Raw genomic sequence first — 23,681 nt, 5'->3', positions numbered from 1 at the left:
TAATCATTAGGGAAATGCAAATCAAAGCCACAATGAAAAACCACCTCACAACCATTAGGATGAACATTGTCTTTTTTAAAATATAAAATAACAAGTTTGGGGAAGGATATGGAAAAGTTACAGCCCATGGGCACTATTAATGAAAATGTAAAGTGGTGTGGCTTCTATGGAAAGCGGTTTGGTGGTTCCTCAAATAATTAAAAATAGAATTGCCATATGACATAGGAATTCTACTTCTGCTATGTACCCAGAAGGTACTGAAAGCAGAATCTTGAAGAGATATTTGTACACTCATGTTCATAGAGATAGTATTCACAATAGCCAAAGGATAGAAGCAATCCAAGTGTCCATCAATGGATAAATAAAATGCTAATGAAATAGTGCTTATTCAGCCTGAAAAAGAAAGAAATTCTGACATATGCTATAATGTGGATGAAACTTGAGGACGCTATGCTAAGTGAAATAAGCCAGGTACAGAAAGACAAACACTCTTTGATTCCACTTAGGTGAGGTACCTAAAATAGTCAAATTTATAGCGACACAAAGTAAGATGGTGGTTACTAAGAGCTGGGAGTTGATGGGAATAGGGAGTCATTGTTTGATGGATATAGAGGTTCAGTTTTGCAAGACAAAAAGAGTTCTGGAGAAGGATGGGAGGAATGGTTGCACAAAAATGGGAATGTGCTTGATACTACTGAACTATACACGTAAAAATGATTAAGATGACACATTTCATCTTATGTGTACTTTACCACAATTTAAAATAAAAATAAAAATTCATGGGACTGGGGGCGCCGGGGTGGCTCCGTCGGTTGAGTGTCCGACTTCAGCTCAGGTCATGATCTCACGGTCTGTGAGTTCGAGCCCCGCGTCGGGCTCTGTGCTGACAGCTCAGAGCCTGGAGTCTGCTTCACTTTCTGTGTCTCCCTCTCTCTCTGCCCCTCCCCCATTCATGCTCTGTCTCTCTCTGTCTCAAAAATAAATAAACATTAAAAAAAAATTCAAAGGACTGTATTTCTCCCTAACATTACTTTAGTGTGAAAGGAGTCTCCTACTAACGTATATTTCCATACAGCACTGCAAAGATGAACACCAAGAGGCCATGATTTTGTCAGATTTAAAATTTTCTCTCTCTCCTTCAGCACTTAATCAAGGTTAAAAGGTATATTGTTACGAACTGCACCATCCGCAACAAATAAAGTATATGTAGACCAACCTCTTTAGGGAAATGCTCCATCAGCGGCGATCCCACCCAGTTTTCTGCCACTCACAGGGTGAGCATTAATTGCAAACAAACAACCAAACCTCATTTTCTGTTACTTGGGTTTTCAGCAATAAACAAAAATCCATCAAGCACGTCTCCCTCATATATGCACTGCAAAGAGCCTAGGGCTGATTCAGACTTTCAACATCATTGATTTAATCCAAGTATAAAGTGGTGTGTTTATTCTGCCACACATGATTTAGTCATTGATATTCCACCATATACTTCTGAGACTATACAATGTCCAAGCTGTTCCTTGGTAAAGGGATTTTGGCCTTACCTTATTCTTCAGGCATAACATTTGCCAAAAGCTCAGGGTAGCCTATTCAATAGCCATCAGTCCTGCTATTTCTTCCTGGCTAGCACAATTACTTCTGTTATTAGGCTTCTAAAAGGCAGGTGACTACTCTCTCAGCACTCATGTAACCTAGGGATGGAACTTACTTGAATCAAGGTCCACAGGACCTAAGGGGGAATCTGAGGATCTACGGAAAAGATTTATTTCCCTAATAATAAAGATGAGAGGAGAAACTGCATGGGTTTTCAAACTTGGGAATCGCCAGGATGAACTCTGAAAATTGCCCCTGTGCACAGAGGGTCAGGAGAGACTGAAGAAAGAGGTAGGCTGCTCCAGACTGGTAGGTGGCAGGGTTAATAAGCAAGAGATTGTTTTGGCAGCCACAGGACAAGTATATCTCCACACCCACCTGCCATGATTTAAGAGTTTGTGTACAGAGGAGGGAGTTAAGATGGAGGAGTTGTACGGGGACTCTGAGTTTGTCTTGTCCCTGAAACATGGCTGGATCAGCATCAAACCATTTTGAACACTTAGGAAACTTATCCGAGGATTAACACAACAATCTTGCATAATTTGAGTCACAGAACTTGACAGGTATGTGGTGTGAAGGGTGAGTTGGGGGAGAGAAATGCCACAAAGATGCGGAGGGTAGGGAGCTGTTTTTTCAGAGAGAGGACGAGACAGAAAGAGAAAGAGGGGGAATGCAGTGTATCAGGATCGTGCAAGAAAATCACTCCACCCAATAGTACCTGGAGAGAAAGTGAGAAAGTAAGAGTGAAAGCACTTGCAGGGGACTGGACAAGAAGTATCCAGTGATGGGGATATAGGAGAGGGTTTCAATACCACCAGGTTTTGTTCTATTATCTATTATTGTTCTATAAGCAGTGGAGTGCAGAGTCTTCAGGTTCAGAGCTCAGTGCCTGGCAGTGGTCTGGTAAGGAAATAGGTTGAATCCCCAGGAGCAGGCAGTGTAGTCTGAGGGGTCCAAGTGCCACATGGGAAGTGATTAGAGTGCATTTGATAGAGGCCATACATCCTCCCCTTGGGCAAAGATCCTGGCGGACTCCTGAGAACGACCACGTTTGCTGATATTGGGACAAAGACGTCAGAGTGTGGCAAAACTTGGTGCCAGCTGTGTGTTGCCATTTGCCATGAACTCTGAACCTCTGCCACTGCACGATCATGCAAATATTTTCTGGGACAAGCTGGCACCTGGCCATTGCTCCACAAGACCCTCCCCCAGAGAATCAGCACGGGTCTAAGATGCGGGTGGCTCTAAAGTGTGGGGTTTTGAAACACAGCCCCATCTGAGATAAAAGTCTGGAGGGAGGTGCCACTTGGCAGGGAGACAGCTTGGACATGGAGAAGGTACATGTGGGGAGTGGGTGGCGGTCTGAGACAAGCGAGGGGTGCTTGATCACAGATCAGTGAGAGCACAAAGTTCCTGTACCAGAGACTAGGGGCCTGAGTGAATCAAATTTCACCCTGAGCGCATGTGGGCACATGTGCACCCACATGTGTACTAGCACACACAGATGCACCACAGTAGCTAAGCAGTGCCACCAAGTGGAAGATGGAGCTGTTACACCAAGTCCTTCCCAACTTCACCCTCTGAGCACATCCTCAGAAAACCAGCACAAATCCCTCCCACCTGCTTAGTCTAAGAACTATAGTGTGCTTCAAAGTTTCAGTCCTAGGGGAAATTGGATGTAACTTCATTCAGGTCTCATTCTGTGTTTTTTTTTTTAAGGAAATTTATTGTGAAATTGGTTTCCATACAATACCCAGTGCTCATCCCAACAAGTGACCTCCTCAATGCCCGTCACCCACTTTCCCTCTCCCCCACACCCCCATCAACCCTCAGTTTGTTTTCTGTATTTAAGAGTCTCTTATGGTTTGTAAATTCTGTTTGCTGGTTCATTTATTTGTTCATTTTCTTTATTTCTGTTTTTGCTTAAATTGTTTTCTTTTTTCTTTCTCTTCTTTCTTTCTTGGATATGGAAAGAGCAAATTCTTTTTTATTTTTATAAACATTTTTAAATTTTAAAATTTTATTTTATTTCCTTTATTTTATTCTTTTCTTTTCTTTTTTTTCTTTTCTTTTTTTTTCTTTTTTTTCAATATATGAAATTTATTGTCAAATTGGTTTCCATACAACACCCAGTGCTCATCCCAACAAGTGCCCTCCTCAATACCCATCACGCACCCACCCCTCCCTCCTACCCCCATCAACCCTCAGTTTGTTCTCAGTTTTTAGGAGTCTCTTATGGTTTGGCTCCTTCCCTCTCTCTCTTTTTTTTTTCATTCACCTCTCCCATGGTCTTCGGTTAAGTTTCTCAGGATCCACATAAGAGTGAAGACATATGGTATCTGTCTTTCTCTGTATGACTTGTTTCACTTAGCATAACACTCTCCAGTTCCATCCACGTTGCTACAAAAGACCATATTTCATTCTTTCTCATGGCCACGTAGTATTCCATTGTGTATATAAACCACAGTGTCTTTATCCATTCACCAGTTGGACATTTAGGCTCTTTCCATCATTTGGCTATTGTTGAAAGTACTGCTATAAACATTGGGGTACAAGTGTCCCCTATGCATCAGCAAGCCTGTATCCCTTGGGTAAATTCCTAGCAGTGCTATTGCTGGGTCATAGGGTAGATCTATTTTTAATTTTTTGAGGAACCTCCACACTGTTTTCCAGAGTGGAAACAGTTCCCATTTGTCCACATCTTCGCCAGTATCTGTATTCTCCCGATTTGTTCATTTTAGCCACTTTGACTGGCGTGAGATGGTATCTGAGTGTGGTTTTGATTTGTATTTCCCTGATGAGGAGTGACGTTGAGCACCTTTTCATGTGCCTTTTGGCCATCTGGATGTCTTCTTTAGAGAAGTGTCTATTCATGTTTTCTGCCCATTTCTTCACTGGGTTATTTGTTTTTCGGGTGGGGAGTTTGGTGAGTTGTTTATAGATTTTGGATACTAGCCCTTTGTCCGATATGTCATTTGCAAATATCTTTTCTCATTCCGTTTGTTGCCTTTTAGTTTTGTTGATTGTTTCCTTTGTTGTGCAGAAGCTTTTTATCTTATGAAATCCCAATAGTTCATTTTTGCTTTTAACTCCCTTGCCTTTGGGGATGTGTCAAGTAAGAAATTGCTGCAGCTGAGGTCAGAGAGGTTTTGTTCCTGCTTTCTCCTCTAGGGTTTTGATGGTTTCCTGTCTCACATTCAGGTCCTTTATCCATTTTGAGTTTGTTTTTGTGAATGGTGTAAGAAAGTGGTCTAATTTCATCCTTCTGCATGTTGCTGTCCAGGAGACCTTCTTGACCATAATGATTTGTCCTCTGTATCCATCAAGGATGCTGAGGTGGGGCAGAAAACTCCTGAAGGTTACCATGTAACAAAATACATTTAGCTCCACTATAACTAGAGCCATCACTTTTTGTTTATCTCTGGGGAGCGATTGTAAATTCAACATGAGGTCTCCAATTGCCTCCAATGGCTCTGACCTGGAGGCAGTCTTGCCCTGGTTCCTATACCTGGAGAATAGGATGCATCAACCCTGAATACGACAATATTCTTGAGGCCTCTACTAGAGTGGACAGGGCTTCAAAGATGGTAGGGGACAGGTCTTAACTGGTGTCCAGGTTTTAAGGCACAGTATGATGTTTCCTGAGGTTTCCAGTCTCTTTTCAGGTGTGGTCCTAGCAGCAGTGAGATCAAACCACATTTGTTTCTGGGTTATTTTTGTCAGACTCACTATGGTTATATTGGGATAGTCTTTTTGCTTTCTGAGTTCCCTCTCTGTCTTGGGTCTTTCCCATAAACTGTACCTGTTCCCAGGATTTGTCAGTTTTCTCCAGATCAGCAATAGATTGTCCAACATCATCAAAATGTCTTGTCTTATGACTGGACTCTGCATGGATATCAGTGTCCCATACCAGGTGCTAAGGGTGGACTGAGTTATCCTGTTTTTAGTTCCTGCAGTAAATGTCACCTAATCAGAGCTTTTAAAAACTGGTCAAAAACAGCCTGTCTCATTCCCAACTCCTTACAAATTTGTTGTAACTCCTCCATAGATCTATAGATTACCAGGATCCCACATGCCTAGGGAGATTCCCTTTCATTGGGCCAAGCCTCCCTGTAGGCTAGAATAATCCAATCTATAAGGGAATGAGTAACTTTAAACCCCTGAGCACCAGGCCAGAACTGCTGGAAGACTGTGTGTGTGTTGTTGTTGCTCATTTTCTCTGTCCCCTACCTGGTCAGAGAAATACCATCACCCACCATATCCCATAGCTGCAGTAACCATGCCAGGATAGTTTCCCTGGTCTTTTCCTAAACTTAGCAGCTACACCAATAAGCTCAGGGGGAGTATATTCTCCCATCATGAATGTTTCCTGAACTGTGGGCTGCCCCACTGGCTGGGATTGCTGTTGTTCTGCTTTTGCTTTCCTGTGTATTAAGGATCAAACAGCACCAGGTGTTTCATTCATTTTGCTGCTAATCACCATAAAATCGTCCTCCTCATTTTCCTCACTTTCCCAGGTATTCCACCTCTTTGTGTCCCAATCAGGCTTTGTCATAAACACTTGGACCTTACTCCATTGCAGCTTGTCATCTCCTAGTTTGTAAAGAAGAATGCTAGGATCTCCAACTAATTATCCTGCTCTTGCATCCTGTCTTCCAGCCCTCAAAGCCAGCAGAGTAGTGGAAACCTGCCCATCTTTCTCTAACCTCAGCTCTTCTTCCAACTTTATAACACAAGTTTCAGCCTCTAGTTGGGTACTAATGGCCAGCCCACAGTAGAAGCCAGACAACTACACAGCTGTGCATTTCTCTTCTCTGCTGCACTGCACTCTGCACAGTTCCTCAAACAAAAGTACCAGACCAGTCACCATTTAGGGAACATCCCTGTACTCATGCACTGGTCCACAAGCATCTGACCTATGTCTCATCCCTCCCCACAAAAAGGTCATGAAAAACTCCCAAGACCCATCTTTCAGTCTCTTGGCTGGCTAGCAAGTTGTTGGTTTGCAACCTCAGGTATTCCCAGAATGAAATTTGAAACCAGCCCCCATATGGAAAGCAGACAGAAAGAGGCAGGCTTTAGCAGGGTTAATAAGTGAGGGAAATAAGAGGCTTGACTTGGGCAGCTTCAAGAAAAGTAGATCTTTACACTGGCCCACTAGAATCTTAAGTTTATATAGAGGCTTTAACTAGGTTCAGGTACATGTGCCATCCAGATAGACTCAATAATGCATTGTTCTCTCAGGGCTGTGTCTTTCAAAATGGTTCCCACTTTGGAAATGGTAGGCAGAGTATACATTCCAAGGACAGGGTAGGGAGTGAGAAGCCTCTATATACCCAGAGCCAACCAATGGTCATGTCCTCTCGATGACCTCCTCCAACAAACCGCTCCTCTTGCTTTTAGGTGCTATTATCCAAGGACAAAATGCCTGGAACAATGGCAGTCATCTTGCAACAATGAGGGGCATGGTCTAAGACAAAAGCATCACAAGATGGCTGCATCTTAATGTCATTATCGAGGAACTGAATTAACCAATGACTATATCTGAACTTCATGTGGGAAGGCTTTTGATTGTCCCCTGTTACTTATAGCCAAGAGAAACCTTCCAGCATAAACATTAACTTTATTGCTGCTTTTATAAGCTTCTTTGAAATTATGTGACTTGTACATAATTTTGCTGTAAGAGCAACTTTGATTTATGCCACTGTAGTTTTGCTGTCTTCTCTGTATTTAATGATAAAATTATTGCTTTGGGATGGGAAAGCAATATGTTGCAATCATTCTAAGAAGTCTTTGTTGCCTTGTCTGTGAGGTTATTATGTCATGTGTGAAAATGACACAAAAGCTTTGATAGCTTCAAGCCATCTAACAAAGTTTCATAATGGACAACACCCTAGGAGAAAAAAGATATGTGACCCAATAAAATACAGTTTCAATGGTATAATATATTCCAGATATATTTAAATTTTGCTCAGAACCACTCATCCCACCATTTACACATCCCGATACTAAATGTGCACTGGAACCTCATTGATTTTGATGATATTATTCTAAGTTGAAGCAATTTACTTTTTTTTTTGGAACGACAACTTTTATGCTTCAAAGAAAAATTTTTAAGCCACTGATCCATTTTTATGATTTGGGGATATAACACAACACAATGGCAACCCTGAAAATGTTAATAAAATTAATGTAAGCAATAATATGCACAGAAAATATGTGAAAATAACACCTGTTGCCTTCATTTTATTTTTTTAATTTTTTAAACATTTATTTATTTTTGAGAGACAGAGAGAGGCAGAGCATGAGCAGGGGAGGGGGAGAGAGAGACACACACACACACAGAATCCTAAGCAGCCTCCAGGCTCTGAGCTGTTTGTTAGCACAGAGCCCGACACAGGGCTTGAACTCACGAACTGTGAGACCGTGACCTGAGCTGAAGTTGGAAGCTCAACTGACTGAGCCACCCCGGCGCCCCTGTTGCCTTCATTTTAGACAAGAGATTGCTGCAGTCCTTAGAGTCTAGGAACACCTTTAGGAACATAATTACTTAGGTATATGGCAGGATTTCCATGAAAGTCTATTCATGGAAAGGATTTCTATGAAGGGTTATTTTCCAGCTTCCCCTAAATCACTCATCAACTGCTTCACCCTTCTGTGTTTCTAATGCAAACATACACATGGCCCAAACAACTAAGGGGTGGCAGCAGCAGTGGGATCTCTCCAGGCAAGGAATGGCCTGCTATGTGTTGACCCCCAGCTCAGTGCCATGCACCACTTTGTGCTTTATGCTAAGATTGGTGGCATAATAGTAAGAATGGCCTTATTTGGGGCAGCAGGTCTCTGATATAAGACTTCAAAGTGCTCTCCAATCACTTACCATGTGCAAACAATGTCCCCTTCATTACATCCTAGGATTTGTAAGAAACACCTGTGTGTTGATCCACTCTAATGACCTTTCCAGGTAAGCCCCTTCTTCATGCCCCTGTCACAGCCCCATCAGCCTCCCATCAGTGACAGCTTTGAGAATCGAGTGAGTAGATTAAGAAGTCAGGTTACCCAACATAAGAACATTAATAATCCTCACTCTATTTAACTTACTTGTCCTGGCCTCAGGCTTCAGGGCTGGCAGGTGTCCACCATGGTTAGGGGACACCATAGGCTGACCACTATACATGACTCATATCCCTAAAAGGCCTTAATTTTATACCTTTGACATATTTTCCAATGAAGGTGCATGCATTGTTTTTGTGCAATGTGTTAAATTGTTAACGCAAACTTTAAAATACACAATTTTTAGAATAATGCTTTAGCGTTTCTTCATTCGCTATATTTGGAACCTCAAAAAAATGGAAGTATCCTGGGCATCTTGATCTCTTGAGAGATGCTGGAGCTAGTTGAGCCAGAGTGACATTGGGGCAATACCCCTGCTGGGGTTCTACTTCTCCCTCCAAGCCAGCAATGCTGACAAAGGCTGGAAGCCATGTTTACAAATTCCAATGTGTAGACATTTTATTCCCAATTCAGTTTCAAAATGCAGGCTGAAATTTCTGAGACAAAAAGCTGATACTGACAGTATTTACTAGGAATGAGGATGATAGGAAGGCACAAAGCAACTCATGGTGTGTACATCAAAGCCCACCTTCTGGAAATTCAACTGGATTCCTAACATCAAGTTGGAGAGTTCAGGAGTTATCCTATGTTAATAGGGAGCCACCAAAGATAGATGAGGATTGTGGCTTGTTTAGTATTGTATTTTAGAAAGATCATTGGTAGCTAGTGAAGAGAGACTGGAGCCTGAGGCTATTGTTCATGTACTTCTAGGTAAAAATCAAAGTCAAGTCCACCCAAGGGCATGGTGAAAATCCTGTTCTGGGGTTTCCAGTTGCAGACTTGACAAAACAAATAGCCCTTCCCTGGCAAGAACTTTCAGTGAACACAATTCATCCTCCCAAAGGGAGAAAGCTGGCCTCCCTCACATGGAGCATTTCTCTCCCTGCTGGCCTAACTTAGCTGAGAGTAAGAGGGCCAGGAAACCTCTCAGAAGAGAACAGGTTCAAGGGAGAATAGGAGGTAATTTCTTATTGGGAAGCTTGAGGGTCTGATGTCCCATTTTCTGGGATAGTCTGTCCATTTGCTTCCTCCATCATTTCCTTATACTGACGTTTGAAGAAGCCAACCTGTGGAGAGGAAGGAAAAGAGAATTAGGAAATCCCGTGGAAGAGAGGAAAAAAGATGATTGAGGAGGGAGAGGGATCACCATTGCTGGAGCCCCTACTATGTTCCAGCACTACACTAGAAACATTAGACACACTGTGTCATTTAGCCTTTACCAAAATTCTGTGAGTTGGATGAAATCACCTTCAGAATGAGAAGTCAAGACCCAGCATGGACCAGTCACTGCCTACAGTCACAGGAAGAATCAGTGGTAGTGTCAGCACCCAATCCAGTGCTGTGCTTTATTTTATAATTTGCTGTGAAGAGAAACATGTAGTGATAAAGACAAGAGTGGAAAAGACAAGGAGAGCAATTAAAGGCAGTCTGACTAAAATTAACAACACAAGAAACAACAGATGTTAGCAACAATGCAGAGAAAGGGGAGCCATCCTAAACTGTTGGTAGGAGTGCAAACTGGCTCAGCCACTCTGGAAAACAGTATGGAGGTTACCCAAAATTTAAAAAAAAAACACACACACACACACAACCACGCTCTAATCCAGCAATTGTGCTACTAGGTACTCAAGGATACAAAATACAGATTCAAGGGGCGCCTGGGTGGCTCAGTCAGTGAAGCATCCGACTCTTGACTTCGGCTCAGGTCATGATCTCACGGTTCATGAATTTGAGCCCCACATCGGGCTCCATGATGACAGCATGGAGCCTGCTTGGGAGTCTGTCTTTCCTTCTCTCTCTCTCTCTGCCTCTTTCTGCTCGCTCTCTCTCTCTCAAAATAAATAAAAAACTTTAAAAAATTAAAATTGAAAGAAAAAACAAAAAGACAAATGCAAAGGGATACATGCACCCCAATGTTTACAGCAGCATTATCACTAATAGTCAACTATGGAAAGAGCCCAACTGTCCATAGGCTGATGAATGGATAAAGAAGATTGTAGATATCAAAAGAAATGAAATCTTGCCATTTGCAATGACAAGGTGGAGCTAGAGTATATTAATCTGAGAGAAATAAGTCAGTCAGAGAAAGACAAATATCATATGATTTCACTTATATGTGGATTTAGGAAACAAAACAGATAAACATACGAGAAAGGAAAAAAAGGAGAGGGAAGAAAACTATAAGAGACTCAACAATAGAGAACAAACTGAGGGTTGTTGAAGGGTAGGTGAGTGGGAGGTGGGATAAATGGTGATGGGCATTAAGGGGAGGAATTATGATGAGCACTGGGTATTATATGAAAGTGGTGAATTACTAAATTCTACTCCTGAAACCAATACTACACCATACATCAACTAACCTGAATTTAAATAAAAATTTGGAAGAAAAACACATAAGGAGGCCTGAGAATCAGACAGGAAGGCATGAGGGAGTGTTGGGGACTGGTGATGTCATATGTGGGAGGGGAACTCTCATATGCAGTGCGTTAGCAAGAATGTGTATCTATATCCAAGGTGAGTTCTTCCCTACACTGCAGAAAGAATAGGATCGAAAACTGATGGCTCAGTCAGTTAAGCGTCTGACTTTGGCTTAAGTCATGATCCCACAGTTCATGGGTTATAGCCCGCGCAGGGCTCTGTACTAACAGCTCAGAGCCTGGAGCCTACTTCGGATTCTGTGTCTCCCTCTCTCTCTGCCCCTCCCCTGTCTCTGTCTCTGAAAAATAAATAAAAATGTTGAAATTAAAAAAAAAACCTGGTAGTGTCAAGAGCAGGATGAAAATACTCACCTTATACAGAATGACTGTGATGAGAGCCAGCAGCAGCAGTCCTCCCAAAGAGCTGCCCACAATAATGGGGACAGTGTTGTAGACCTCATACTTCTCCAGTACCATCTCCATCTGGAGTGGAGGTGACCTCATCAGAAAGTATCAGAACTCTTGCTGTCCCAGACTCTTCCCAGGTTCCCCAACCTTCAACTCTCTCCCCTCCTTCCTTTACTCCAAGGGGTGACAGAAAAATTCATAGGCTTGGGGACACCTCTCCTGCTGAGGGACCTTCATCCTTCCTCCCTCCAGGCTTGTGAGCCTCACAGCACCACAGATTTTGCATTAGGAGCCCTCTTACCAGCCTGGCCACTGCCTACCACACAGTCACTACCTGAGCTCTCAAGAATGCCTCCTGTCCTGGAAGCTGGGCATACACAGAGGTGTTGAACATGATTTCAGCCACACTCACAATCAATACCTTCTTCTGCAATGTCTACAAAACAGAGGGGGCACAGATGAGGAACTAGCACTGAGAAAGGCACAGAGTTCAAGAAATGTCCTGGCTGGAGGATGGACACAGACGTCATCTGGTGGCACCTGAATCCTGTGGTGGGGCAGTGGGGGGTGGGTGGACTCTGCTGTTGGGCCTACACACCTGGCTGACCCAGCCAAAGCTGAGGTTGCCCTTTAGGATGAAGTCAAGTTCCTCCTGGACGCCAAAGGAAGGCAGGTCACAGTGGAACCTCAGGCAATCAGCAATTGAGCAGTTCTAGGGACAGAGAAGTAGCATTAGGCCAGAGAAAGGTGGTTTTGAAGGCAGATGACAGCATAAAACTGATTGATGTGAGAGGAGCAGTCACAATTGAATTCAAGAGGGCTGTTCAGCAGATAGCCATCTGAATGTAATACAGGTTCTTGAATTAAACTCTTCTGGTGTGTGCTTTGAAGTGGAAATGGCCCAGAGCCCTCCTTTTACCAGCACGGGATTCTTCTGAATGTGGGTCAGGAAGTCAGACTCTATGGGCACCATTCTCTCTGAAGAACACTGAATGGAGGGGTTCTAGGAAAAAAACACAGAGAACAAGCATCTAAGGGGGTTGGGCATCAGGAATTCATGAGGGACAGAGAGATCCAAGTAAAGGGCATTAGCTGGGGAGCTGTACACAGCCCTTGAGTACCTGGGGGTGGAAAACCCCTAACTCTGTCCACACAGGCACCCCATTCAGCTCCACAGGCACAGAGAAGTTGATGCTGACAGGCAGGTCCCTCTGTCCCAGATTGTTCACCTGCACAGAGGGCAGTGAGAGCAAAGACCATGCCAAATGCCATATCCCTCCCTAATTGCTGGCTCCTAGCCCCCTGCCACAGCCCATGCTCTTGAGTCAGCATCACTTGCCTGGTATCTATGCTGAGCCTGGCTGCTTTCCTCCCAGTCCAAGGCTGAGAAGTTGAGGTACTTGGTGGACTCTTCATGGCTGGGGAGAAAAGAGGCACAGATGGATTTGAAGTTCCTTGAGAGACTCCTAAAGAGGCTCACGTTAGCATCATGACAGGATAGGTAGCCAGTGGGGCCTTGGGGTGGCCTTCAATGAATTCTGTGACTGATCTGAGGTAATGGGAGGATTTAGGGAGCAGGGCTGGGCTTCAAGCTGGGTGCAAGCTTCTTGCAGAAGCTGTCAATGGAGTAAACTGACAAGGAGGCTGGCAGAGAGCACCGTGAAAGGGACCCAGAGCTATGCCATTGACTCACTAGGGAGCAGGGGCCAAACCATCTCTCTTTGTGTCTCCGTTTTCCTTTCAGGCCCTCATGGGCACAGAGGATACAGGATATGCATGTGAGACCCAGCAAAGTTTTGGGGAGACTTGGACTTATACTATTGATAAATGTTTACTGGACACTACCACTGTCTGGCCTCCCACAGACCTTCCTTCCTCTCCTGTTTCCTTGGCTTTTCTGGTCCCGGGACTTAGAGGTGAGGGAAGGCCTAACAGTACTCTTTACTGGATCTCAGCGTAACAATTCCTGCTGAGCCCTACCCAAGCCCATGTGTGGAGACCCAGTGGCCAGCCTGGCTCCTCACACAGGTGGGTGGGCTCACCTCTGGCCCTTCTTGCTCCACTTCTTGGGTACCTGTCCTTTGCCCACACAGTCCTAATTCTAGACCACTTCCACTCTAAACTCTCATCCCTCCTCTGTGAGGAGCTTCCCCAAAATGCCCCAGCCTCATCCTGTGGGCCTCTCTGAATGCTCCCACCCACAGAGTCAAATCAGCTGAGTACACCTGAACTGTAGGGCCAAATATGCCTAGATATGCCCTGCCCATGGGTTTCCAGTACACACTCCAGCAAACAAGTTCAGAGCATGCACCTGGCTGGGCTGCTGAGACCTCCCAATGTGGAGATGTGAATTAGAACATGACACTGGGCAGGAGGAGGGTGTCCAATGAGGCACAAGGGCAGAACTAGCACAGGGAAAGGTACCCAGGCTAAGCCACACAGACTTGTTGCATATCATGGATGTATACATCCCACAAGGGCAGGAGATTGTGTCTGGTTTTGATTATACAATACAGACTCAATAAATTTTTGCTGAATTTCAAATGAATTTATGGAAAGCAGCCAGAGCACTGTGCTTAGAACACAGAAAATGCTAGGAAGCTATTTACTTAAAGAAGGTATCTGCTCCAACACATTACTTGACTCCTGAGTCTTAAACACCTCACCTATTACCCTTCCTGGAGCAGCATTTTAAGCTCTTTTTCTTTTATCTAACTTCTCCCTGAAATTTGACCTCTACAGCAAGCAGGTCATTTGTCTCTATACCTCCCAAAAGGGACTGGGAAGAGGAGGAGTAGCAGGTCTAACGCCCTGCAGGTGTAAATCTGTTCCTTTCAATGAAGAATTGTCTCACCCAAATGTCAATGACTCCTTTGAGAACCACTGCTGGCTAATCCCAATGCCATGGACTCTAAAATTTAGCAGAGGCCTCCCCTGACAGAAGGCTCTAGCTGCTCTTGGGAACTCATATAGCCTCAGAGTACAGAACCATGGAGAGGTCCTTGATGAGATTCTGCCTTGGATCAGAGTAACCTCACTTCCAAATAAAGCTGTAGGAATCTTGAGACATGGAAATGTCTCATATTTCTCAGGAAACCCAGGAAAATCTTGGTGTTTCTAAAAAAGCCTTCTGAGAACTGTAACCTCTATTAAATGTATAACAATAGTAATACTACAATTATTATTATCATAGCTATCCCTCAATAAACACTCGATGCTTAATTAGTAAGTGCTAGCAGTATCATCTACCAATTGAAAAGGTGGTGATAAAACCTGAATGTTCCAGATGTTGAACTGCTGCAGGGGGTAAAATCCTTTCCTAGCCCCATCAGAGTGATAGAGAAGAACGCTTTTGAGCTGGTGGTATGGTACCTGCTGATCACAGTGTAGATGGCATACTTCACCATGAGCTCCATCTGAAAGGTGGTCTTGCTGGTCCTGGGGGTAGTATTTTCACTGGAGAAAGAGGAGGAGCCTAATTGGCAAGGACCCCAGAGGAGGGGGCTAGGGGCAAGGAGGCACTGCCCCAGGCCTGGCCCAGCTCACCTGCTCACATTAGCTGTCAGAAGCAACCTATCACCCAGTATGGCCTTGGGGGAGACGTCAAAGGTGACCATGAAGGTCATCTGAGGAAGAGGCAAGAATGAGGGAGTCACCAAGAAATGAGACAGGGTAGGGGCAGGTAAGCAGTGGGTGGGCAGAAGCAAGGCTGACCTTAGCACCCTCATGGAAGATGAGGTGGTTGATGCTGCAACGGGTGCTCTGAGTACTCTGGCCCTGGGCTGGGGTGCCATCACAGGTCAGGCTTGGGGAGTGTGCCTGCAGCTGGTTCTAGGCAAGGGCAAGTAAAGAAAAGGCAGGCGAGCATTGTTTAATATTCTAGAGACCCCATGAAGTAGTGAGTTTCCTGGTATGTATCTTAAGGTTATGTTTTTTAAAATATCTTCAGACACTATCTGGTCAAATTTCTTCCTAATGTAGAAATGCCAGATTTATTAGAGTTTACCCTCTTTTTATTTTTTGTTCTTTTAAAAGAGCTTTTTATTATGGAAATTTTCAAACATACTCAAAAGTAGAAAGACAGACTAGATAAGTCAACCCTCTTTGTTTCCATCACTCAATTTAAATTTCTACTCTTGTTTTATTCAGCTGCTTGACAATTTCTTCTGAATAATTTAAAGCACATTCTGAATATCACATCATTGTATCCAGAAACACTTCAGTGTATGCCACTAACAGATAAGGGTATTTTTTAACATAACCACAAGACTTAAGAAATCACACTCAATAAAATAACTCCTTAATACTAGCTAATATCCAGGTCATGTTCAGTCTTCACATTGTCTCCAATAATGTTATTTTGCAGCTCATTTTTACTTATTTTTTACAGCTATTTTTAAAATCAATATCCAACAAAGGTTCACATATTGCATTTGGTTGACACATCTAGTAGTACATTCAATGATAGGGTGCTCAACCCTCACACAACCAGAATTTGCCATTCCTAGTGCATTCCTTCATACATAAATCAAAATATGCTCCCATTGGGAATATTACTAGCCTAAGAGAGACATAGGAGACCAACCAACCAAATGGAAGGTATAGACCTAGTCTAGATATTTGTTCATATAAACCAGCTGTAAAAAAGATATTTTTGAGACAATTAAGGAAATTAGACTATGGTCTAAATACAAAGGAATCATTCATTTTGTTGGATGTGATCATGATATTGGGGTCATGTAAGATGTGTGGGAGGAATGCAATGACATGTTGTCTGGGACTTGTTTTAAAATACATCAGCAAAGGGAAAAAACCCAGATGAAATAAATGTGCTCAAATGTTAATAATTGTTGAATTTGGATGATAAATTGTGGGGAGGTTTGTTGAACTACCTCTTATTTTTGTAAATGTTTAACATTTCATAATAAAATTTTCATTAAACAACCTGTTTCTCTTTGACTCCCTGTTGTCCTAGTTCTATCTTCTAGAATAGAAATTGCCAAATGACAGCTCACCATCAATTTTTATAAATAAATTTTTATTGGAAAACAGCTATGCTCATTCATATACATACTTTCATTGTCAATGGCTACTTTCATTCTACAACAGCAGAGGTGAATAGATGTGACAGACACTGTGTGACCCACAAAGCTGAAATATTTATCATCTAGTCCTTCATAGAAAAAGTGAAATCAGTAACCAAATGGTTAACAAGACTAATATGTGCAACTACAACTTTTTACCCAAACTTGCTTGTTCTCAGAATGTGGCCTACCACCACATTTCTGTAGAAACAGTCTTGCCTAAAACCATGATAACAAAACACTTGATTTAGGTGTTTTGCAGAGACTCAGGCCTCATCAAGAAACTGGCCAGAACTGATCAGGACCACTGACTGCCTCTTTGACCATGCACAAATGCACAAGGGGTGAACTTTTGACATAGAAGTCAAGTCTTGAATCATGCTAAGAAAACCATCTTCTGGTAATACATAACATGCATGACAGCTTATTCAAAAGCTTCTCACGGTGCAGATAACAAAATGACCGCAATCCTCCCCTACTTATTAACTTCCTTTATCTGATTCTAAAGTCATATCACTCTTCTCCCCTATAACCAGACCTTGTTTTATTTGCCTTTAAATATCCCTGACTCTCCCTTTCCTTATGCTATGTCTCAATGATTGGCTTTACTGCACATTGAGGGCATGGACTTGGATTTGGTTACAAATTTGGCAAACCAGCCAGGAACTCTGCCTGTGATTTGTCTACTCTCCAGCCAGTAAAAGTAACAGGAGGTTGGTGATAAGTCCAAGCAGTGTCCTAGGCTCTTTTGTTCTAGAGACCATCCCAGGGGCACCACCCCAACTTGGCACCACTGACTTTCTATGTTTAATGTAACTCTGTGGCAAGGAAACATCTTTTGGTTTGGACAGACATCTTTTCAAGAGTATTTTGGTATCATAGCATGTGAGCTTATTTCTTATTCTCATTCAGTTGCCTCAAAATAGGTAGGGGCATTTGGTTTGGTTCTCTTAGCCTCCTTTTCTTGCTTAACTAAGAAAAGTTTCCTAGGGTGCTAAGTGAAATAAGTCAGTCAGAGAAAGACAATACCATATGATTTAACTCATATGTGGTACTTAAGGAACAAAACAGATGAACACAGGGGAAGGGAAGGAAAAATAAAATAAGATAAAGACAGAGGGGGAGGCAAACCATAAGTGACTCTTAAGTAATAGAGAACAAACTGAGGGTTGCTGGAGGGGAAGTAGATGGGGGGATGGGATAAATGGGTAATGGGCATTAAGGAGGGCACTTGTTGGAATGAGCACAGGGTGTTATATGTAAGTGATGAATCACGAAATTCTACTCTTGAAACCAATATTACGCTATATGCTCTATATTAAGTAACTTGAATTTAAATAAAATCTTGGAAGAAAAAAATAAAATAAAATAAAATAAAATAAAATAAAATAAAATAAAATAAACATAAAAAGAAAAAGTTGACTAGAAAACTTTTTGGTTCAGTCAGTGAAGACCCAACTTTCAGAGAGGAACTAGAGACTAGGAAGCCATTTGGTTCAGTAGGTGAAGCCCCAACTTTTAGTGAGGAACTAAATGCTTACAGTAGTACTCTCTGAGCTTCATCTGGTATGTTTGTTGCTGCAGCTTTTTGTATCTTTGCATAATACCAGCCATGTTCTAATTAGAAAATGAGAAATGACTATTTGATTTCTGCATGTAGCCCTTTGGGCTATACTCTCCAAAATTGGGCAGTGTTTAGTTATGAAACTATGAAAAAATTATCTTTTTTTGCAACACTGCTTGGCCAAAATATGTTACATTCTGGAGAAAAATGACCATTAATTAATGGATTCATAAATTATAATACCATTTTACAGTTAGATATTTGTAAAAGGGAAGGTAAACGGGATGAAATACCTTCTGTTCAGTCTTTTATGATTTTGTATCAGAATAAGCTGGCTCAGAAAAGATGTAAAATTTTACTCCAACAGCACAGTGACATTAAAAAATCTGTGTTGCCTGAATCCAACTGGAGAAAAGAGGATAATTTATTGATTATTGAATTAAACCCCCAAAGGGGGTACCAGAGCAGCTGCCCCTCCACAGCAGCTCCATTCCAACAACTTGAGCACCAAAGGGACCCTGAACCAGGTCCCCTTACCTTGGGGGGGGGGGGCCCAGAGTTTGGAAAGATTTCCCCTTCTCATACCCAGCAGGGTGTTTAATTCATCCAGGGAATCACTGATTCCTGAGGATGGCAATATCTGCTAACACAGGTCCCAATTGGATGTTCAGATGCTGGAAGAATGATTTGGGTCCACTCTCCATTCTCTACCTCAGATTTAATTGAAAAAACAGTATGCTTACTTATAGAGATGACCCCAAGAGGATGGAAAATTTGTTTTCATCTATTTTTGCCACTCACAACCCACTTAGATAGAGGTACAAAATCTGTTATATACTTTCCTCACTTCTAAGGAATGCTGCATGTGGCCAGGAAAAGGCTAGAGAAGAAGCTAATCAGCTACATGCTGAAGCCCCAGTAACCCCTTAAGAGCTGATTCCATGATGGCCACTGCTACTGTGGATCCCAACTGGAGTGTCAACGTTGGAGACTGCAGTTAGCTTGAACACTATCAGGATTGCATTTTAGCTGGATTAAGAAAAGGAGTCCCTAAGCAAAGAGTGTAAATAAGAGTCAAGAAGTTAAAACTGAATGAGAACACTTCAGAATTTCCTGAAAGAATTTTTGAGACACATCAGAAATAAACTGATATTGATCCTGAGGCACCAGAAATTTTTAAGATGATCAATATGATGTTTATCAAACAAAACATATCTGGAAATTCAAAAAAAAAAAAAAACTCCAAAAGCTGCATTGGTAATACCCTTCACAATTGTTTTAAACTGTCTTTGAAGTTTTTAACAGTATCAACAGAGACCAAGCACAAGAAATAAAAGAGCACCAGAAAATGAAACAGCATGTTGCCTTGTTAACTGCGCCTTAACTCAAGGAAATCCAAGACCAGGCCAGGGACCCCTAGAGGGTGAGATCGACAACAGATAAGAAATTCAGGTGCCCCAATTTGGGTCTTGTCAATATGCCTATTGTAAAGAAGAGGGCCATTGGAAAAGAGAATACCCTAGGCTCATGAGTTCTCTTAAGGAGACAGAGTCCCAAAATGCCCACCAGATACCTTAACTGGTTGATAGTGACTAAGAATGAAGGGGACCAGGGGTTCCTTTAAATCTTGTAAAGCCTATCATCATATACCACAAGGAACCCCAAATAACAATGGCAATGGGAAATAGACTCATGGACTTTTTACTGATGTGAGGGCCACATATTCAGTACTCTGCGTTCTCTCTGCTATAGCTGTACCAAGAGTTTTGGGAGAAGTATTGACTAAAACCTTCCCACAACCACTAAACTGCCAAATGGGACAAATTCACCTTAAACACAGATTTCTGAATATGCCCGAATGTCCCATCCCTTTACTGGGCTTTGATCTATTAACTAAACTGAATGCTAAAGTTAATTTTGCTATTGGATCCATAGATATAAAGGTACCACCAGAACAAGCTTCATCAAGGTAGAGAAGTTCTATTAGAGCTGCCTGAAGAAGTCATATGAAAAGTAAGATCAGATGTTTGGATGGATAGGAAGCCAGGACAAGCAAAAGCAGGGACACTTGTACATATTAAGTTTTGTGATGGGAATTCCAAACTTCAGATAGTATCCATTAAAGAAACAAACTAAAAGGGGAATTCAGCCTGTTCTCTCTGCCTTCTTAAAATTTGGCCTTCTCCACTTTTGCCAGTCCACATACAATGCACCTATTTTTTTTATGTTTATTTATTCATTTTGAGAGAGAGAGAGCATGCAAGCACATGTGAGTGTGGAGGAGTGGCATAGAGAGAGGAAGAGAGAAAATCCCAAGCAGGCTCCACACTCAATGCAGAGCTCAACACAGGGCTCTATCTCACGATCAATAAGATCATGACCTTAGATGAAATCAAGAGTTGGATGCTCAACCAACTGAGCCACCCAGGCACCCCTACAATACACCTATTTTGCCTGTACAAATTTAAGAGCCATTAACCACACAGTTGCATGGATTCCTAGGCATCACTGGATTTTTCCACATTTGGATTCCTGATTTTTTTAATATAATTTATTGTCAAATTGGTTTCCATACAACACCCAGTGCTCATCCCAACAAGTGCTCCCCTCCATGCCCATCACCCACTTTCTCCTTTCTCCCACCACCATCTACCCTTAGTTTTTTCTCAGTCCTTAAGATTCATCACTAAACCTCTCTATGAAATTCTTAAAGGAAGAAATAATGAACTTCTTTATTGGACTGGAGAATGTCATTAGGCATTCCAAGTTGTTAAAGAAAAGCTACTCACAGCTCCTGCTTTGAGCCTTCCATATATCAGGAAGCCTTTTGATTTGTCTGTCCATGAGAGTCAGGGGATCAGTCTTGGGAGTGCTAACTCAGAATTTGGGTAACATAAAAAGATCTGTTGCTATTTTTTCTAAATAATTAGATCTAACAACTAAGGGATGGCCAATGTGTGTGAGAGCAATAACAGCCACTTGTAATCTATTACAAGTAGAAAAATTTGCTTTGGGGTATCCTACCACACTGCATACTCTACATTTATGTACTCTTCCTACTGGAACAAAAGGGTGGCTACTGGCTCACCTCTAGAAGATTAGGCAAATATCAGGTTGTCCTATTGTACAACCCCAATGTTACTTAGAAAGCGGTCTCCACCTTGAATCCAGCCACATTGCTCTCCAACAACACTGAGGGACCCATACATGACTGTATACAGATAATTAACAAGTTTATTCCAGCCATCCTGATTTTATGAATCTGACACTGGAAAATCCAGACTTTGAGATGTTTGTGGACTGGAGCAGTATATTATGGATCACGGACAATAAAGAGCTGGATATGCAGTGATGACCCATCAGTAGAAGCTCTCTCACCAGGTACCTCCACTCAGAAAGCTGAAGCCATAGCTCTCATAAGAGCCCTCCATTTAGGTATGACAAGACAGTGACTATTTTTACTTATTCTAAATACACCTTTTTACCAGTCCATGCATATGCAGAGCCATTTGGAAGGAAAGAGGTTTGTTAAATTCAGGAAATTGGGAAATTGAACATGACAAAGAGACTTTAGAAGTACTAGAAGCTGTTTTGGAACACAAGGAGGTAGCTATTGTCCCCTGCTGAGGACACCAGAAATTGGACTGTTTTCTTGCCAAAGGTAACAATCAGGCATGATCATACAAAGACTTCAAAACCCTCTATAACAGCTTTATTACCAGACATAGACTTAACTAAATATCAACTCTAACCTTCCTCTGAAGACCTAAGAAGAGCTAAGAAATGGATATTTGGACATATTTCTGGCATTGAAACTGGCTGGAAATATAATAAATAAAGAATAAACCTTAACCTAGAATATCTTATGGAAGAGATAATTAGTGATATTCACAAAGCACCTGTTATGGACATAATGCTGCTCTTTAATGGATCCAATCACATATTATGGATCCCAATATTCAGAAAACTGTTCAAAAATAGTGGAAAAATGTGACATTTGTGCTAAAAAAAATCCTAGGACCGAACCCCCACAAGTCCTAAAAGATAATAGAACTTAGAGACACCAAACCTGGAGAAAATTGGTAGGAAGATTTTACCATGATGCCGAAAACAACAGGTAACTTTCAATATTTGCTAGAATTTACAGACACCTCTACAAGTTGGGTTGAGTTTTTTTCATGCCATTCAGAGAAGTTTTCAGAAGTTTTCAAAACACTTTAAAACCAATCCTAGGTTTGGATTGCCACTAACAATTCAGAGAGACAATGAAGCAGCATTTGTGGCTAAGGTCACACATGCAGTATCTAATGCCTTGGGCACTTGATGGAGACTACATACTTCCTAGAGACACCAATATTCTGGGAAAACAGGAAAAAAAATGAACCATATGCTTAAAAACTTTGGTAAAAATCTGCCAAGAAACCAACTTAACTGGGAAAAAAGTTCTTGTCAGTTGCCCTGCTTCAGTAAGAGTGGCTCCTAGAAGTAGGCTTGGTTTAATCCCCTATGAAATGTTTTATGAAAGACACTTTCTGTATTCTTTTCATGACTTAGGAGTTCCAGGTGGGGTTCATGTTAGGGATTTGGATACTATTGGGTACATTCAATCTTTGGGAAATATTCTAAGTGCTATACATACATTTGCTTCTGTCAGGTTGATGCATTTCACAGATGTATTCTTACACCGCTTGAATCTTGGAGACTTGGTGTTATTAAACACCTTGAACAAGAAGCACCTGGAGGATCAACTCCAACCTCAGTTGACAGGACCTTATGAGGTGCTGTTGACCACCATTCTTCAGTGAAACTGAAGGGAATTAAGCCATAGATTTACCACACTCAAGCTGGTTCCACAAGAATCCATTGGTTCCCTATGTCCTGTCAACGAGAACATAGGGAAAAACTCTGCTTGGACCAGAAAGCCTGAGATGGACCTGAAACTGCTACTTGGGAGAACTGGTCTAAAGAAACCAATAGATAAATAACAAATAACTTATGACCTATTAATAGTTTATACACTATGAATGTTATTCCATTTTCTATTTGCATTTTCCTATTACATTTCCTATTTATATTTCCTATTTACATTTCCTAAGTAATTTCCTATTACAATCTCTCAAGTTTGGAAAGATAATTCCATGATTAGGATTTCTCAAATGTCATATACCTATTGGATATGTCACCCTAAACCACACTCAGTGTACAACCACAATGACCCAATAGTAATGCCTGTAACCAACTTTTCTCTGATCCCTAATTTTTCAATACATCTAAATCAATGCACTCCATTAGCTTACAGAATCAGGTTAATCAACTTGGCCTCCCTCACTTTTCTTATCCTTTATTTTTCTCCCAACTATCCCAAAATATGGGCCTCTCACATTCAATGATTGGAATACACCCTAGAAACTTGTATTTCTCCTTTTGTTTACAATATAATCATAACAGTTAATAATTTCGCCTCTTGTTAAATTAATTGACCCTTTTTCCTTTCATCACCTT

General features: G+C 41.8%; 1 protein-coding gene across 2 annotated transcripts in view; it reads right to left on the bottom strand.

The window, feature by feature from the left end:
- Window positions 1–7,809: 7,809 nt before the first annotated feature.
- ITGAX (integrin subunit alpha X) overlaps window positions 7,810–23,681 on the bottom strand; it is a 45,005-nt gene continuing 29,133 nt past the window's right edge. For both annotated transcript variants that reach the window (XM_053213171.1, XM_015076897.3), the window contains 10 exons: window positions 15,246–15,362; window positions 15,078–15,157; window positions 14,904–14,987; window positions 12,871–12,949; window positions 12,653–12,760; window positions 12,451–12,534; window positions 12,130–12,243; window positions 11,866–11,967; window positions 11,496–11,606; window positions 7,810–9,773 (listed from right to left, as the gene is read on the bottom strand). In XM_053213171.1, the coding sequence (XP_053069146.1) occupies window positions 9,675–9,773; window positions 11,496–11,606; window positions 11,866–11,967; window positions 12,130–12,243; window positions 12,451–12,534; window positions 12,653–12,760; window positions 12,871–12,949; window positions 14,904–14,987; window positions 15,078–15,157; window positions 15,246–15,362 (978 nt within the window). In that variant the 3' untranslated portion in view covers window positions 7,810–9,674. The remainder of the gene's footprint in view (window positions 9,774–11,495; window positions 11,607–11,865; window positions 11,968–12,129; window positions 12,244–12,450; window positions 12,535–12,652; window positions 12,761–12,870; window positions 12,950–14,903; window positions 14,988–15,077; window positions 15,158–15,245; window positions 15,363–23,681) is intronic.

Source organism: Acinonyx jubatus, chromosome E3 (assembly GCF_027475565.1).
Source record: "Acinonyx jubatus isolate Ajub_Pintada_27869175 chromosome E3, VMU_Ajub_asm_v1.0, whole genome shotgun sequence".
NCBI classification, from domain to species: domain Eukaryota; kingdom Metazoa; phylum Chordata; class Mammalia; order Carnivora; family Felidae; genus Acinonyx; species Acinonyx jubatus.
Note: the sequence above shows the minus strand (reverse complement) of the source record. Positions and strands in the feature narration are given on the sequence as shown.